This window comes from Triturus cristatus, chromosome 1_2, assembly GCF_964204655.1.
Source record: "Triturus cristatus chromosome 1_2, aTriCri1.1, whole genome shotgun sequence".
Classification (NCBI taxonomy): Eukaryota; Metazoa; Chordata; class Amphibia; order Caudata; family Salamandridae; genus Triturus; species Triturus cristatus.
The window spans coordinates 763,324,780-763,341,402 of NC_140580.1; the positions used below are offsets into that span (position 1 = coordinate 763,324,780).

The window sequence follows — 16,623 nt, forward strand, 5'->3', positions numbered from 1 at the left end:
ACACTAAGACCTATTCTAGATCTAAGGTTCTTAAACAAGTTCATGAGGACACAAAGATTCAAAATTACATCTCTGCAAGAAGTAATACCCCAAGTACAGGAGGGGGATTACATGGCAACTATAGACTTAAAGGAAGCGTACTTACACATCCCCATCAACAAAAAACAAATGCCTACTAAGGTTTGTTATCAACCAAACTCACTACCAGTTCACAGTACTAGCATTCGGACTCAAATCCGCACCAAGGGTGTTTCCAAAATGCCTAGCAGCAGTAGTAGCGCACCTAAGGAGGCAAGGAATACACGTATACCCCTACCCCGGCGACTGGCTCGTAAAAGCAAGCTCTTGCAGCCAATGCAAACACATCCAGCAGGCGATGCAAACACTAATCAAACTCTGTTTTTCAATCCCTTGTGGAAAGTCTTCAATAGAACCGGAACAGGTGAAGCTATTCTTAGGGGCAGAGATAAACACCATACAGGGCAAGGTGTTCCCCAGTACAAAGAACTTTGGCAATACTGAAGGAGAGACGTCTTGACCGCAGGGGGCAAGCTCGGACAGTGAGAACAGTGAGCAAGCTAATGGAAACGATGGCGTCATGCATACACCTGGTCCCAAATATTCGCCTCCACGTGAGACCGTTCCAGAAATGGATACAGCAGTAATGGTCACAGGCAACAGGGAGTTGGGAAGATCTAGTGGTTGTCACACACGCAGTGCATCCGGAAATAGCATGGTGGAACAAGGAAAACATATCACAGGGGAAACCATTCACACAGCCAACTCCCAACAGTGACCATCATAACAGACGCCTCCCAGCTGGTGTGGGGCGCGCACATGAACAAACTCGGGGATAGCACAGGAAATATGGACATGGGCCATTCCACTAAGAATAGACCTACTAGCAATACATCTCCCAGGGAAGGACAATGTGGAAGCACACTCAGCAGGCAGACGTCCGCATCCCACGAATGGGTGCTCAACCAACAGGAAATAGAGAACTATTCCGGAAATGGGGTACACCGCAAATAGACCTATTTGCAACACACCAAAATGCAAAATGCCAACACTTCGCATCCAGACAACCAGACCATCGAAATACCATTGCACGGTGGATTGCACAAACCATACAACTCTGCCACAAACAAGCAGGACAACAGTTACAAGGAGCAGTTCATGCTCACTCAATGAAGAAAGGAGCAACAATTGCGTTTCTAGCAAACACGCCTATTCAAGACGTTTTCCAAGCCGCAACATGGTCTTCAGTGCACCCGTACACTAAGCACTACTGTGTAAATATTCAAATGAACAAGGAAGCGCAAGTGGGACAGAAAGTCTTACAACACATATTCAGTAACCAGAGCTCATCTTCCTCCCAGCCACCACAATAACAAACCGCTACAAAGTCTATGCACAGCATAGTGAATCCAGAAAGATTCACGCTGCAAAACGTATGATTTCTTGCCTGTCGGTGTAGTTTTGCAGCTTGAAGACTTTCTGGATTCACTAGGGATCCCACCCTCCTCCGCCAGAAAGATGAGACAGGAGGAAGAGGATTAAAACAGGAATAAGACTTTAAAAGTTAAAAGAAGAGGAAGAGTAACACAAGAAAAAAAAATCCGAAGATGGCGACCAAAGGTGGGTGCGCCGGAGGAAGCGAGTCAACGTCACGAAGGACACCAAATAGTGGTATGTCGACGCCCACCTGTGCCACGAAAAAAAAGACTGCAATTCCGGACCCAACCACTAGATGGTGGAATAATGCACAGCATAGTGAATCCAGAAAGTCTTCAAGCTGCAAAACTACACCGACAGGTAAACTATACGATATGACGTATCCACTAGAAAGAAAATCAACACACACACACACACACACACTCATACTCGTACTTAGAGCAGCAGGGCAGTGCACTAATACAGTACATCAATTCCTGTATTTTCTATCCATTGGCCGAGAGTACCCAGAAGTGTATCGCAGGTTAACTTTTATACCTACTATGGGGCGCACTTAGAGTTTTCCATTATTTCATGAGTGTTCATATTTCAAATGCACTGAGGCTTGTTAACTGTATCACCTGTTGAGCTGTTTTAATTGATGCATGTTATTAGAGTGATTGTCAGCACTGTAGCTTTAATACTAGACTGGCTTCAAGTATGCTGCATTTGTTCAATTTCATTTCCTCCAGGTGATTAAATACCCACCTCCGAAGTGTAATACCTTTGCTGCATACTGCAGGCCCCCTTGTCTCACGATATGCACTGCCTTATTCTCTCCTGCCCCTTCACATGCTACTTGCAGCCATTCTAATTTGATCCAAAAGTGCATAAAGACCGTGAAGCTATCTGTATTATACCTACTCTTGTGTCAAGGTGCACAAGTTGGCAGCCATCTTGGCAAGCTAATGCGTTAAACATTCTGCAATAAAAATGCATGTAGTTTTCTTTAACTGGGCTACAATGGACCTCTTTAGAAGTACATCTGCCCAAATGTCCTTATACCAGTCCAGTGAAAATCTGCTAATGAAAGTGCAGCAGCACTAATGATCCTTTTTCAAAATATAATCTCTTTAACGCTGGCATTGCACTGCTTGTTCTAGGTGTCTGATTCTTGTTAAATTATACTGCACTAATGCATGTCTGTTATTTGGTTCATTTAGTATGTTCATGGAGATGTTTTTCTTTCTTAACCAGGCTATTTGCTTTCCCGAAGAGAGGGCCAGGCTGGATCACCTGAAAAGCCTCTCTCTGACCTGGGCCGCCTTTCTTACTTGGCGTATTGGAAAAGTGTTGTGTTGGAATACCTTTCCTATCACCGAGAAAAGCAACTAAGTATTAAAGGCCTAAGCCGAGCAACAGGAATGTGTCCTCACGACATTGCCACAACCCTGCAGCAGCTAGCCATGATCAGCAAGCGAATGGACCGGTTAGTAGTAATTCTAATAAATCTATTTGTTTTTCCGTTGGTTTATTTTTCTATATTGTACCTGTGACATAACTTTTTTTTACTTTGATTAGAATAAGAGAAGGTCCTCTTCCAAGATATACATACTGCATGCTTACTTTTTAGCTCCATGAATCACTCTCGTTGGTTGCATGTGGCCAATGAACTTGTTGGCTATTAGCATGCCATTGAACTCCTACATAACTTTCAATTTAATTCGGCGTCATTCAGTTGATTTTCTGTTGCTAGTTGGGTCTCCGCTTTTTTAGGTCTCGCCTAGGCAGCGCTTGCGCTGTCTCTTCGAGACATGCTGTGTCCAGAATATGGGCAGTAAGCTCTGCCCATTGCCCGCCCATGTGTTTTATTGACTCCTTTGACTGTATTTTGGAAATGGTGTCTTTTCATTGGTTCATTTATTTATTAGTTCCTCCTTAGCACCGCCTTTGCTCCTGTTGTAACCTCCTAGAAGGACTGCCCCTGTTAGATGTCTGGTTATTCAGTATGTTTTATTTACAGTTTTTGAGCACTATTTTTTCCTAAATGTCGCTCTTCTACCTGCTGTTGCATGCATGACAGGCTCTCCCCAACCTGCTTTGTTTTCCTGACAGCGCGACGCCCGATCACACACACTGCGCTTTAGCTTTAAAAGATGCTCTCTCCCCTGTCCCCTCCCCACTTCAGGACCGGCCGTAGCGCTTTATAGTTGGTATTATTTTGACATTACTAGCTTTCTCTTTAAGCCCCTTTCTTTAGTTTTGCACTGCGTGGCACTCCTGTATGCGCTTTTCTGCTTCATACCTCGCCTGATACTTTTAAATTACTTGCGTTAAGTGCCCGCATGCGGCACTCAAGCAGTGCTGACCCCTCATTAAGATGGTTTAACAGGTATCTAGTTGCTTTTTCTTTGTATATTGGAACCCCTTGCTATCTTCATCCTCCTTCAGTAGGCATCTTGCATACCCGTAGATAATTGATATATCTTTGTGCTTTGCATTAATTATTGGTGCACCTCGGGCCACTCATTGCGAATACATGCTGTATCGATTTGTCTATTGCATTATTGCAGACTGATGTTTGCTGTAATGCTTGTTGTAATGTGTCTTGTAGTAATGTTATTGGTACTTTTATAGCACATAACTCTCAGCATGACACCATGGGTGCTTGTTTTTTTTTTTTTAAAGTTAGGGTGCCCCTGTTAATCAGCTCTTTTCGATGACCACTTGTGTATGCTTCCCAGAACATATCCCATCAAGTGCTTCAAAGTTTACAAAGCATCTATCAAGGCAACATTGAGAGCCTTTGAATTGGTGGGTGCATCGAGAGACTTAACTTGGAGCAAAGTTTTATTTTTACTATTGTATGAACAGTTGGTGAAACCCAAGAGTTGTCCAATTTTGGATGCCTCTTCTCAACTATTGGAAAGTGCAAAAGCCTACTTGCCCCAGTGGTGCAAGGTCTCTTTCAAAAAAGCCTTCAAAGAGAGACAAGGAGTTGCACTTGGATAAGATGGGGACATGCCAAGGACGTTGAGACTGTGCCCACCAATTATAACTGCAAAAACTAAAGTGCTTTGAAGCAGGCTAAACTGCCTGTTAGAAGACTAATACAGAAATCGGGGCAAAATACTGTTGAAAGTGAGCTCTCGTTTTATGAGAAGTGACCTGAAGGTCCCATGTTTAGCTACTGACTGCTCGTCTGTCCGTCCACTTTTGGGACTGAGAAAACAATTATCGTTAAACAGGACTCTACTACATATTATTTACCAGGCTATTAAACAGGACCAGTTCTAAATCAAGCTCCAAATAAAAATAGCAGATTTATATAACGGTTGGCAGGCCTGTGGGACAAATATTGCCTTTAAGTTGAGGTGGCGATAGAGAATCTGTTGCAGAACCGAGTAAGACCAGTGACGGACTTGGGGTAGTAACAGCAGCATTAACAGAGAAGATTGTGCTTGAAAATGAGAATGTATGGATATATGTCAAATAAAATGGGTTTAACGTTACTTCTCAGCCATTTTTGCTGCTTGTGTTTGGCACAATACCTACTTCATTTTTACTTTGTGCTTTTATATTGTTGCGAAAAAGTTCCTAGAAGGTGTCTAAGTGCCTACAAAATTTTGAACTTCTCATTTAAGAGCTGTCATTTACCTTGGCATGAGTTTGTGTTCAACATGTTAAAAAAAAAAAAAAAACTTCCAACAATGTAGAGGCGGAGGCGTGAACGTAAAAAAATATAATTTTGACTAAACATTAACTCCTTAAAAGCTCTTAAAGTCCCTGGTTTTCAAGGCATGAAATTACACTGACTATATTGTGTGTTTTCCCTAGATAGTGCTTCCCGTTTTCAGTCCACCATGACATTTTATTCCTTGCTTACAGGTTTGTAATCATCAGGCGGGAGAAATTGATAAATAGCCACATAGAGAAGCTCAAGGCAAGGCCTCGAAGGAATGAAGTGGATCCAGAGTGCTTGAGGTGGACCCCCATTGTAGTCTCCAATGGTGCGGTCTCAGAAGAGGAAGACGAGGATGACGATGAGGAAGAGGATGGGGAGGACGAGGAGGATGAGGAGGACCGAGAAACTGAGAAAGAGGTAAAGAAGGGGAAGAAAATCCCTTTGGAGCTCATTAACCATTTACCAAGTCGCATATTGCAAATACACTGAGCACCCACCTACGTATTCTTTGTAGCTCACTGAGGCCCTTGCCAAACACACTGCACATTGTAAAACAAGGTAGCCTTTAGGTTAAGTTCCCATAGGAGTCTCAAGTCCTGAGCCGTAGTCACTTTACCATCATTCCTTTGTGCAGTCTTTAAAGTGTAATATTATACATCTCCAATTCCAGGCAATGCTTTGAAACGCTGATAGCTGAAAGAAACACGTTAGTTAGATTCCTCACCTTAGAATAACCCCAGGCGTCAGGCTGGATCCGGAAAGATTTTTTCATCCGCAATACCCTTGCGCGTCGCTAGGCGTCGTCTGCGGCTCCGCCTCCGGCGTCCTGAACGCCGGGATGGCGTCGTCGGAGTACTTAGACGCCGCCCTCGCACGCTGACGTCAGTTCTTCTTTTTTCTGCGCCGATCCGGGAAGAGCATACCCTTTTAGTCACTTTTTGACTAAATTTTTTTTTTTTTTTAATTTTTTTTTTTTAACTCTTTTGGTTCCATTTCCAGTTGACCTCGACTCTGGTGCCGGTAGGGATGCCTGGCTTCAAACCTTGTGACGCCTGTCACCGACTGATGTCGGTCACGGATCACCACCGCCGGTGCCTCTATTGCCTTGGGGCCGACCACGATGCCGAGTCGTGCCTTGACTGCCGGGCCTTGACCTCAAAGGCTAGGCGGGAGCAAGCTGCTCGAGATCCGGCAGTCTGCTCCGCGCCGCTCAAGGTCCCAGTTGAGGAGGAGGTTGAGGAACCGGTCACCGAGCCGCAGTCATCACCGCTCGTTGGTAGAAGTCTTCGCACTCCGGTAAGTTGAAGCACAGCAAGAAGGGAAGAGGCGTCATCGCTCTTCTGGCTCCCCTCGCCGGTCACGCGACTCGGCTTAGGGTTCGGGTGGCACCACCCGCACGGCTCCGTCGGAGCGCAGGAGTCCCGTCCGACCCCATACCCTCCGGTCCCTGGGTCTGACGCGACTCCGGTGGAGATCAGAGACTTCCTCGTGTCCATGAGGAGCCTGGCTCCGCCATCGACGACTGCCAGCGCGCCTTCGGGTCCCGCAGGCTCGACTGGGAGGCCTTGCAAGCCGGCGCCCCTGACGCCGACCCCGGTCCCGACGCCGCAGGCCCCCGCGGGATCCAGGCGTGGATCCCGGTCGGCACGAGTCGACCATACGACCCCTCCGCCGGCGCCTACCCCTCCGGTGCTGCCCCCGGCGCCGCCTTCGGACGACACCGTTCCCCCGGTTTAGTCCCGGTCCAAGCCCAGCGTGGGAGCGGCGCTGTATCAGACGCCGATGGGTGACCGGTTCATCTTCCGCCCGGCTCCGATCCTTTCACCTGTATACCAGGAATCGGATGACGGAGACGACTGGGAGGGGTCTGAGGACCCTCTGGCACGGCAGTGCCAGTTATCTCGGGACTGGGCAGACGAACTGGGGGATGCCAGTGGTCTTGATACCTCCCCTGACACTGGCTTCATCTCTCCTCCGTCCGTGGCTTCGGAGAAAGGTGCTACGTTTTCTGTGGTGCTGCGCAAGGCGGCCGAAGCCCTCTGGCTGGAGCTGCCTGCTGTGGCCGTGAGGACTAATCTCCTCACTGAAGTGCTTCAACCGCCAGCAAGCTCCTCGGAGCCTCTGCTACAGTTCAATGAAGCACTGACTGACGTTCTGAGGGGCACCTGGTCCAAGCCCTCCACAGTTCCTCCTGTGGACCGGAACGTAGCCCGGCGCCACCACCCTGCACCGGGCGACCCCCAGTTTTTTGTCTTTGCACCCCACACCCGAGAGCCTGGTTATCCAGACCTCTACCTCCCAGACCTCCTTGCCGTCCGCTCCCCCAGGTCGGGAATCCAAAAGGTTGGAACAGTTTGGAAAGAAACTTTTCTCCTCCCTTAGTTTGGGGTTGCGGTGTCTTTTGGACCGTTACTCCCACTCCCTGTGGGATACGGTGGAGGACATGCTGACCCAGTGTCCGGAGGAGGCCCGGACACGGCTCGCCCAGGCTCTTGCCGAGGGGCGGGATGCGGCACGGTGTGCAATCCGATGTGGACTGGACACGACTGACTCGCTAGGCAGGACAATGGCGACCACGGTGGGTGGCGATTCGTCGCCACGCCTGGCTGAGGTCCACGAGTTTCTCCGGGGATGTCCAGAGCACCCTCATGGACATGCCCTTCGATGGCAGTCGCCTTTTTGGCGACAAAGCGGACAGTGCGCTGGAGCGCTTTAAGGACTCCAGGGTTACAGCTAAGTCCTTGGGCCTCTCGGCCCCGCGCCCGCAAACTTCTGCTTTTCGTTCCTTTCGTGGCCAAGGAAGGGGCGCCCCCTCACGTCCGTCTAGCCACACGCCGCAGAACCTGCCTCAACGCAGCCACGGACGTGGATTCCGCCGAAGCGGAGCAGGGGGACAACGAGCCGATCCATCCACATCTACCCCGGCAGCACCCGCCCCAAAGCCCTCCTAGTTGTGCTTTCAGGCCCATTCCACGCCAGTGGGAGGCAGAGTTCGCCATCACCTGCTCCACTGGCGTACCATCACATCGGACAGGTGGGTGCTGCAAATCGTCCGAAGGGGCTACTCCCTCCCCTTCAAGGCGACCCCTCCAGCCATGCCACCGCAGTACCACCGCATGTCAGGGGATCACTTGCAAGGGGGCCATCTAGCGCGTTCCTGGTCCAGAAGTAGGTCGGGGTTGTTACTCCTACTACTTTCTGGTTCCCAAGAAGGGCAAAGGGGGCCTACGCCCTATCTTGGACCTCAGGAGCGTCAACGCCTTCCTCCGGAAGGAGAAGTTAAAGATGCTCACCTTAGCTCAGGTTCTGGCTGCCCTAGACCCTGGAGACTGGATGGTTGCGTTGGACTTGCAGGACGCTTATTTCCACATCCCCGTCCTGCCGGCGTTACCTGCGGTTCACGGTAGGCCACGAGCACTTTCAGTTTACCGTGCTTCCCCTTCGGCCTCACCAGTGCCCCTCGGGTGTTCACGAAAGCGATGGCGGTGGTCGCAGCTCACCTGAGCAGATTAGGGGTTCCAGTCTTCCCCTATCTCGACGACTGGTTGTTGAAGGCGGGCTCGCCCCAGGCAGTCATCTCCCACCTCCAGACTACGGCCGACCTCTTGCATTTGCTGGGGTTCTCCATCAATGTGCCGAAGTCGCATCTGAGTCCCTCCCAGAAGCTCCTCTTCATCGGAGCGGTTCTGGACTCGGCGCAGTTCCGGGTCTATCCTCCGGAACAGCGGGTCCGGGATATTCAGGCTCTCATTCCAATCTTTCGGCCTCTATCCCGGGTTTCGGTCAGGTTGGTGCTGCGGCTTCTAGGTCTGATGGCCTCCTGCATCCTGTTGGTGCATCACGCCAGATGGCGGATGCGGGCTCTGCAGTGGGACCTGAAGTTTCAATGGGCCCAGCATCGGGGCAACCTGTCCGACCAGGTCTTGATCTCAGAGGGTACTGCCAGACAGTTGCAGTGGTGGCTCATGGACCGCGATTGGGTCAGTGGCAGATCCCTCTCCCTACCCCAACCGGAGCATGTAGTAGTGACCGATGCGTCCCTCCTGGGATGGGGGGCCCACATGGGAGAGGCGGAGATCAGAGGCCTCTGGTCTCCGGCGGAGTCCCGGCTCCATATCAACCTTCTGGAGCTGTGGGCGATCGGACTTGCACTGAAGGCATTCCTTCCCTCTGTCCGGGGAAGTGTAGTGCAGGTGTTCACGGACAACACCACCGCCATGTGGTATTGCAACAAACAGGGCGGGGTGGGGTCATGGACCCTTTGCCAGGAGGCTCTGCGCCTCTGGACATGGCTGGAACATCAGGGCATCACCCTGGTGGTTCAACATCTGGCGGGCTCTCTGAACGCCAGAGCAGACTAACTCAGCCGCCGGTGCATGATGGATCACGAATGGCATCTGAACTTGGACGTGGCGCAAGGCCTCTTTCTGCAGTGGGGAGAGCCTTGGTTAGATCTATTCGCCACCGAAGAAAACGCGCAATGTCAGCAGTTCTGCACGTTGGAATTTCCAAGGCGGCACTCGCTCGGAGACGCTTTTCGTCGCGAGTGGAGTTGTGGTCTGTTGTACACCTTTCCGCCTATACCACTTCTGCCCAGAGTGCTGAAGAAGATCAGCCGCGACCGGGCCCAAGTCATCCTTGTGGCTCCGGATTGGGCACGAAGATACTGGTATCCCGAGCTACTCAGTCGATCGATCCCCCGATCTGACTGCCTCTTCAGGAGGACCTTCTGTCGCAGCAGCAGGGGACGTTCCTCCACCCGAACCTGTCCAGCCTCCACCTCCATGCGTGGAGATTGAGCAGCGGCAGTTGATGCCATTTGACTTGCCTCCTGAAGTCTGTAATGTTATTCTGGCAGCCAGGCGTCCTTCCACAAAATCGGTATACGCCTGCAGGTGGAACAAATTTGTGGCATGGTGCACAGCAAAGGCTGTGGATACCCTCTCTGCCCCTCTTTCTGAGGTTCTCCTCTTTCTTCTTTCCCTGGCCCAGCAGGGCTCTGCTCTGGGCACCCTCAAAGAATACCTTTCGGCTATTTCTGCTTTCTTACGGCTTCCTGATCAGCCTTCTCTTTTTAAATCCCCTGTTGTTTCTCGATTCTTTAAGGGCATTACCCACATGTTCCCTCCTGTCCCTTTCGTAATGCCTCAGTGGGATTTGAATCTAGTATTGACCTATCTGATGTGTGCTCCCTTTGAGCCACTTCATAATTGTCCCCTTCGTCTCCTCACTCTTAAGACTGCTTTCCTGGTTGCCATCACCTCTGCTAGAAGGGTGAGTGAGCTCCAGGCTCTCTCTTCTAAGCCTCCTTTCCTTTCTGTCCATCCGGACAAAGTTGTTCTAAGGACTCGTCCTTCCTCTCTCCCTAAGGTGGTAACTGCCTTTCACATCGGCCAGTCTGTTACACTGCCCACCTTCTTTCTGCCTCCGCATCCCTCGAAAGAGGAAGAGAGGCTCCACCGTCTGGACCCAAAACGGGCGCTGTCCTTCTATCTGGACTGCACCAAACCGTTCCGGGTGGACGACCAACTCTTTATTGGCTACGTGGGCGCTAAGAAGGGGCGGGCGGTACACAAGCGAACCATCTCTCGGTGGGTCGTTTTGTGTATCCAGGCCTGTTATTCCTTAGCTAAAAAGGAACCTCCTGTAGGGCTGAGGGCCCATTCCACTCTGGCCACAGCGGTGTCACTGCCCTGGGCCGGGGAGTCCCCTTGCAGGACATTTATCAGGCAGCAACGTGGGCCTCGCTGCACACGTTTGCCAAACACTATTACCTGGACAGCCAAGTCCGGAGAGACGGCTTCTTTGGCCGTTCTGTTCTCCAGGACTTTCTGGTGTGATTTTGGTTTGCAGACCCACCATCGGTGTTGGTATTGCTGGGGTATCTATTCTAAGGTGAGGAATCGAACTAACGTGTTTCTTTCAGATGAACAAGTTACTTACCTTCGGTAACGATATATCTGTAAGAAACATTAGTTAGTTAGATTCCTCACCGCCCCACCCATCCTCCCCGTTCTGCTAACCGATATCTAGGGTTTAGGTCATCCCTTTCAGGGCCCTAGAATTTTTGGCACCAGTGTCTGTCTCTTGCATTGCTCTGCGTTCCTGGCGCGGAAAGCTATGTACAAGAACTGACGTCAGCGCGCGAGGGCGGCGTCTAATTACTCCGGCGATCACGACGACGGACGCGGAGCCGCAGACGACGCCTAGCGACGCGCAAGGGTATTGCTGACGAAAAAATCTTTCCGGATCCAGCCTGACGCCTGGGGATATTCTAAGGTGAGGAATCTAACTAACTAATGTTTCTTACAGAAATATCATTACCGAAGATAATTAACTTGTTCATTGATATCTGAGGTCAGCCCCAAGCCATATATACAGTTCCTTAATTATTCCAGGCTATTAGTATGTGTTTTATATAACACTTAAAACTGCATGTTGCCTTTAAGCGTTTTCATTTACAGTTGTGCTATATGCCAGTCTAGTGCCTTGGATAATATGGAGGGCTGTTTCGACCTTGTCTGGAAGACTCGGAGGCTCCTTTTCTCATTACTAGAACATCAGGCCATGCGTAGTCCTCACGAGCAACTGCGTAACCCGATCAGCCATGTTGTTGTGACTGATAATTGCCACACCACCATCTGCTTTGTTTTTTTCTCTTTACATCTTTTTGTTGTTTGCCGTGGGTAAAAATGTGGAAATTATTATAAGGTTGTTGCTCAAAAACATTTGTCTGAGAAGAGGCCCATACGTGTTCCATGTTGTATTCCCAATCCCATTTGCACAGCTGGCAATGCCATTCTTAGAAGCACCCCATCGTTATGTGGGTGGGTGTTGCGTCCCCCCCCCCCCCTTCCTCCTTCCTCCTTCCGGGGGAAGTCTTGTGTAATAGGATCGCCCCTGAATGGCAGTGATAATCGATTCTTTGAGTGGATGAACTTGCTTCATCTTTGCCGTTTTGGTGGCCATGTCATGTTATTAAAAGGAATTGAAATCAATTTGTTGCATTGTTAATGGGGCTAAATATCCCATGAAATGCAATCTGCTCCGGCTGATTAACCCAAAGGTTGAGCAGGAGTTTGAGCTTCCATGTCTCCCATTTAATCTGCTTGTTAATGAGGATATAATGCCTGTCCTCAAACATCCACTCTGATCGGCTTCTTTTATCCTCCAGGCCGAGCAACTTATTGAACAGACGAGCGGCTCGGAAAAGGAAGAGGAGCCAGAAAAACAGTCGTCCCAAACGAAAACCCGACAGTCACCCGCCCAAGTCATCTCTGTGAGCAAATGTCTGCCTTCTCCGGAGAGCGGCGGTGGCGCGGGAGGAGAGCGGGAGCAGCCCGCAGAGCAGTCCAAGGAGAGCAGCGAAGAGGAGGAACAGGAAGAAGACGACGAGGAAGAAGGGGAGGAGGCCGCGGCGGAGGACGAGGGCGGCGAAGACGACGAGGACGATGACGAGACGGCAGCTGCCACCGCAGACAGTCTTCAGAGCAACGCCTCCCGACTGACCAAACCGCAGTCCCTAGCTGTGAAGCGAAAGGTACAGTATGTTGTATGCAGGACTGCGGTCTCCGCATCCGCTGCCCTTTCCTTTACCTCTCTTTATACACACGAATTTCTGATAATTTGGTTTTTATTTCTATAGTGTATGCCAGCCGTTGGTTCTTGTTGCTTAGGAGATTTACTCGAGCACTCTTACCTGTTTTGAGACAATCGCGTGCATTAACACGCGCCCCCCCCCCCTCCCCGGCACCCCATTTGTCGTTTGACATGCTGCCCTCTAGTGCCCGCACTGTAGATTGCAACAAAGTTCAAGGGAAATGACTGAGAACACTAAACTTCATGCATGCTTACCAGTTTTGTTATTTAAAATTGAGTGTAAAAAGCTGCACACTTATTGGGTAATCTGCCCCCTGGCCACCGCCTTCCGCGGACAAAGTATGTCGCCTCGGTTATAGGGATAGACCTTATATTTTATTTTTAGTTCGAAGCCACCTCGCCCCGCTTTTCCTTATGTCTCCTACACGCAGTCATGTGCAAGTCAGATTCCTGCAGACTAGAACCAAAAACAGCGTAATTAATCCACAGAGTTTGTGACCACAGCCCTGCTTATCAAACCAGCGTATTTTACTAGTTCCACGATACAACCAAAGCCCCGCACATAAAAGTACAATATACAAAAGGCACTGGTCAAGACCACAGGGCGCACTCTAGCCTCCATTTTAACTAAGGGTGGGCGTAGTTCGCGAAGTAGCACTTCGCGAAGCTACGCAAAGTGAAGTTCGCACTACGCGAGCTACGCGTAGCACTTCGCGAACTGCGTAGTAACATGTTCGCACTGTGCAAGATGTTGTTTTCAATGATTGCACTGTGCGGACAAGTAACCGGCACTGTGCAATCATTGAAAATGGCATCTTGCACAGTGCGAGCTGTAGTTTTCTGCTGCTCGAGTAGATTTTTACTCGAGCGGCAGCTTTCTCAATGCGAACTGCTAGTTTCTCATCGCGAGCGGTCGCGAGCATACGCGACCCCTCGCAATGAGAAACCTGACCTCCTCGCGTTGGGAATCTCGCCGGGAGGTTTATTTTCCATGCTCGCGATCGCGAACAAGGAAAAAGTCTCACCGGGATGTCATTTTGCTTGCTCGCGGTCGCCAACTTGACGTTGAGGACCGCGAGCAAGCAAAATATGACCGCAGCACTACGCAACACTACGCTACGCGTGTTCGCACTGTGCTACGTGCAGTTCGCGAAGTAGCGCGAACTTCGCAAACTACGCGAGCGTAGCGTAGTGCTTCGCCCAGGCCTAATTTTAACCCCCTACTGCAACCACATGCTCTACCTAGTATCCATTTCTGTGTTTGTGCTTACGCTGTTAGACATACACTATAAAGCCAATGTTTGTCAGTGATTGCCACTACTAACCACTCATGTGCTTTTTGGCCTTTCTGTTACTCTAGAGCAGAGGTCTTCAAACTTTTTGGTGCGGAGACCCCCTTGTCAAAATTGTTTAGGCGTAAGGACCCCCTTCCGATAAAAAATTCTAGAACCTGGTACTCCTCATCTTCCCCTAATTCCCACAGCAAATAACTTTTACAGTAGGGCAATCATTTTGAACAGTGTGTAGCAAACCAAGGGTCCGTGAGCGTGGGGGTGTAGTCCAAGGTGTAGCTAAAAACAAAGGGCCTCATTTATGAGGAATTGGCGTAGGGCAGCGCCGCGCGTCTTCTTGCTGGCGCTGCCCTACACCAATGTGAAAGGGCAAGAATGCACTGTATTTATAAAATACAATGCATTCCTGTCCCTTTCCCTTGTGTTGGCGCATAACTTGCTCACTAGCATAGGCAGGATTGTTTTTGTACAGGAAGGGGCACCTTCCTTCACAAAAACAATCCTGAGGCGTTTTCCTCTTGCTATGTGAGCTGCGGAATGTAGAACACATGAAAGAGGAAAAAAATGAGAACTGAAAACATTTCTTCTCCGTGTGCCTCTGCTGGGGAGGCGACCATTTTTTGAGATGCTCCAGGTTTACGTGATTTTGTAAATATGGGGCAGCATCAAAATCCATGGGTGGTGTGTGGAAACCCCACGCAAAGCCCAAGCAACCCCTTCTTGACAGAGTAGGGCAGCGCAGTGACTTGCGCTGCTATGTCTTATATCTATGAGGCTATGCAAAGCCATGCAGGTGGCTTTGCACCACCTCATGGGTATGGTTGAGACGCTTGCGCCGCAGGAGCCTAAAAAAAAGTGATGCTCTGGCGATGCTATCCTCTCGTAAATAAGCCCCAAAATATGCTGTTCATTTTTTAGGTCTTTCACCATCAGATATTGACATATAAAATAATGGGCAACGTAAATGAAAAATACATTTAAAAAAGTTGTTACTCAGTGGGAAATGCACTGTAGTACATTATGAAACCTCTATTAGTTAATGCACTGCAGAGGTCTGTGTGTAACCAGAGAGGCAACTAATTAAATCTTGATTAGTGTAGTGGAGAATAGTGACGTGTATTTGTAGTTCTACGAGGTCACAGCATGTGACAGAAAGCACTGTGTATATGCAAGTAATTATTTTATACTTGCATTACACACAGTGTAAGACAGACTGCTACAAAATGCACAAAAAGTTTTGCGATAAAATGGTACTTTCAAAAAGTAGATTTTAGTAATAAAAGTCCATATGTAATGCAATTTTCTTTTACATAACTGTCCCTTCCACACCTCCTTTGGGGTACTAAGAGCTGTGTAAATGCAGTTACAATTAAAAGCATGCACATCATAGCCCAGTCGTCAACTCTTTGCATTACCACTCCAAAAACCCAAATCTTTGTCATCCCAAAGCTTGGAGTGATTGCATCAATTAAAGTCAGAACCAGCTCCCAAACACACTTTACACTTGCAGATTAATAGAGCACATTTGCACTTCATTCAGGCAAGCAGGCTTCCTGGCAGAAAGCTTTTCACACACTAAACAATTGATGACACTTCAGCTGATAACTATCTAAATTAGCTGTCCCAGGTCAGCTGCCTTTTTCCAAAAGGAAAGCAAACATTTTGAATTGCAGGCACAAGTGAAGCTGGTAAAGGCGGGACCCCCTTCTTGGGACTCCACGGCTTCCCTGGGGGTTACGCCACACAGGTTGAAGACCTCTGCTCTAGAGACTGATAGTTGACGTCTAGTCAATGAAAACCGAGGGTAGAGGGGATTGGTCTTGTTTCAATCATATTAAGGGTGCTAGCTGTATCTTATTTCCTTTATCTCGTAAACTAGACTAATCGGTCATCATTAAATCCTGTGTAGAAGTGGTACAACTTTATACTTAGAGAGGATTGGTACTGCTTCTTTCTTTCTATCTTGTTTAAGAAGGAAATAAAATTTGATGGTTGGAATTCAAACATTGTACATACTCGTTGGCAAAGTTCTAAGTAGCATTCAGCTCCATTTTTTAAATTATTTTTTTTACTTTGGACCAATGCCAAGAAGGGATCAACTAGATGGAAATAATTCTTGACTCCACCCAAAATTGTAGACCACCCTGGAGTTTTAGGACATACCCCATCTGAAAGGAAACCCAGCTGCCCCTTACTGTTTCAACCTTACTGAGCCTCATAAGTGAGGTGCATCTCAAGTGCCCAAGGCACAGTGAGAGCTCCCTTCTGCTCATTTCCTTGTCACTTAGACACCCAGTTAGAACAACAAAAATATGTATTTAATGCTACAATTATCACAACCACAAACATTTCTTTGTTAGCATTTAATTCCATTATTGTACACTCACTGTGCCATTATGGACACGAACCAGACCTATCGTGGCCCAAATAAAAATGGTCCGTCGTGCTTGAGCGGCTCTGCTAGGCAAGTCGTTCCCTAACTCATCCGAAGAGCTGCAGTCGGACTTGCAGGCCATGAAGAGTGCATTTTCTTGCCCAAGTTTCATATGAGTCTCATGAACTAAAAACGAACATAAACTGTGGCTCTGACCGTGCCGAAAGGTGAAATACCCT

The 16,623-nt window shown here is 48.9% G+C and overlaps 1 protein-coding gene across 2 annotated transcripts in view; it reads left to right on the forward strand.

Moving 5' to 3' along the window:
- KAT6B (lysine acetyltransferase 6B) overlaps positions 1 to 16,623 on the forward strand; it is a 517,655-nt gene that overhangs the window by 471,179 nt on the left and 29,853 nt on the right. For both annotated transcript variants that reach the window (XM_085608735.1, XM_085608736.1), the window contains exons 13-15: positions 2,692 to 2,923; positions 5,323 to 5,536; positions 12,294 to 12,659. In XM_085608735.1, coding sequence (XP_085464861.1) covers positions 2,692 to 2,923; positions 5,323 to 5,536; positions 12,294 to 12,659 — 812 coding nt within the window. The remainder of the gene's footprint in view (positions 1 to 2,691; positions 2,924 to 5,322; positions 5,537 to 12,293; positions 12,660 to 16,623) is intronic.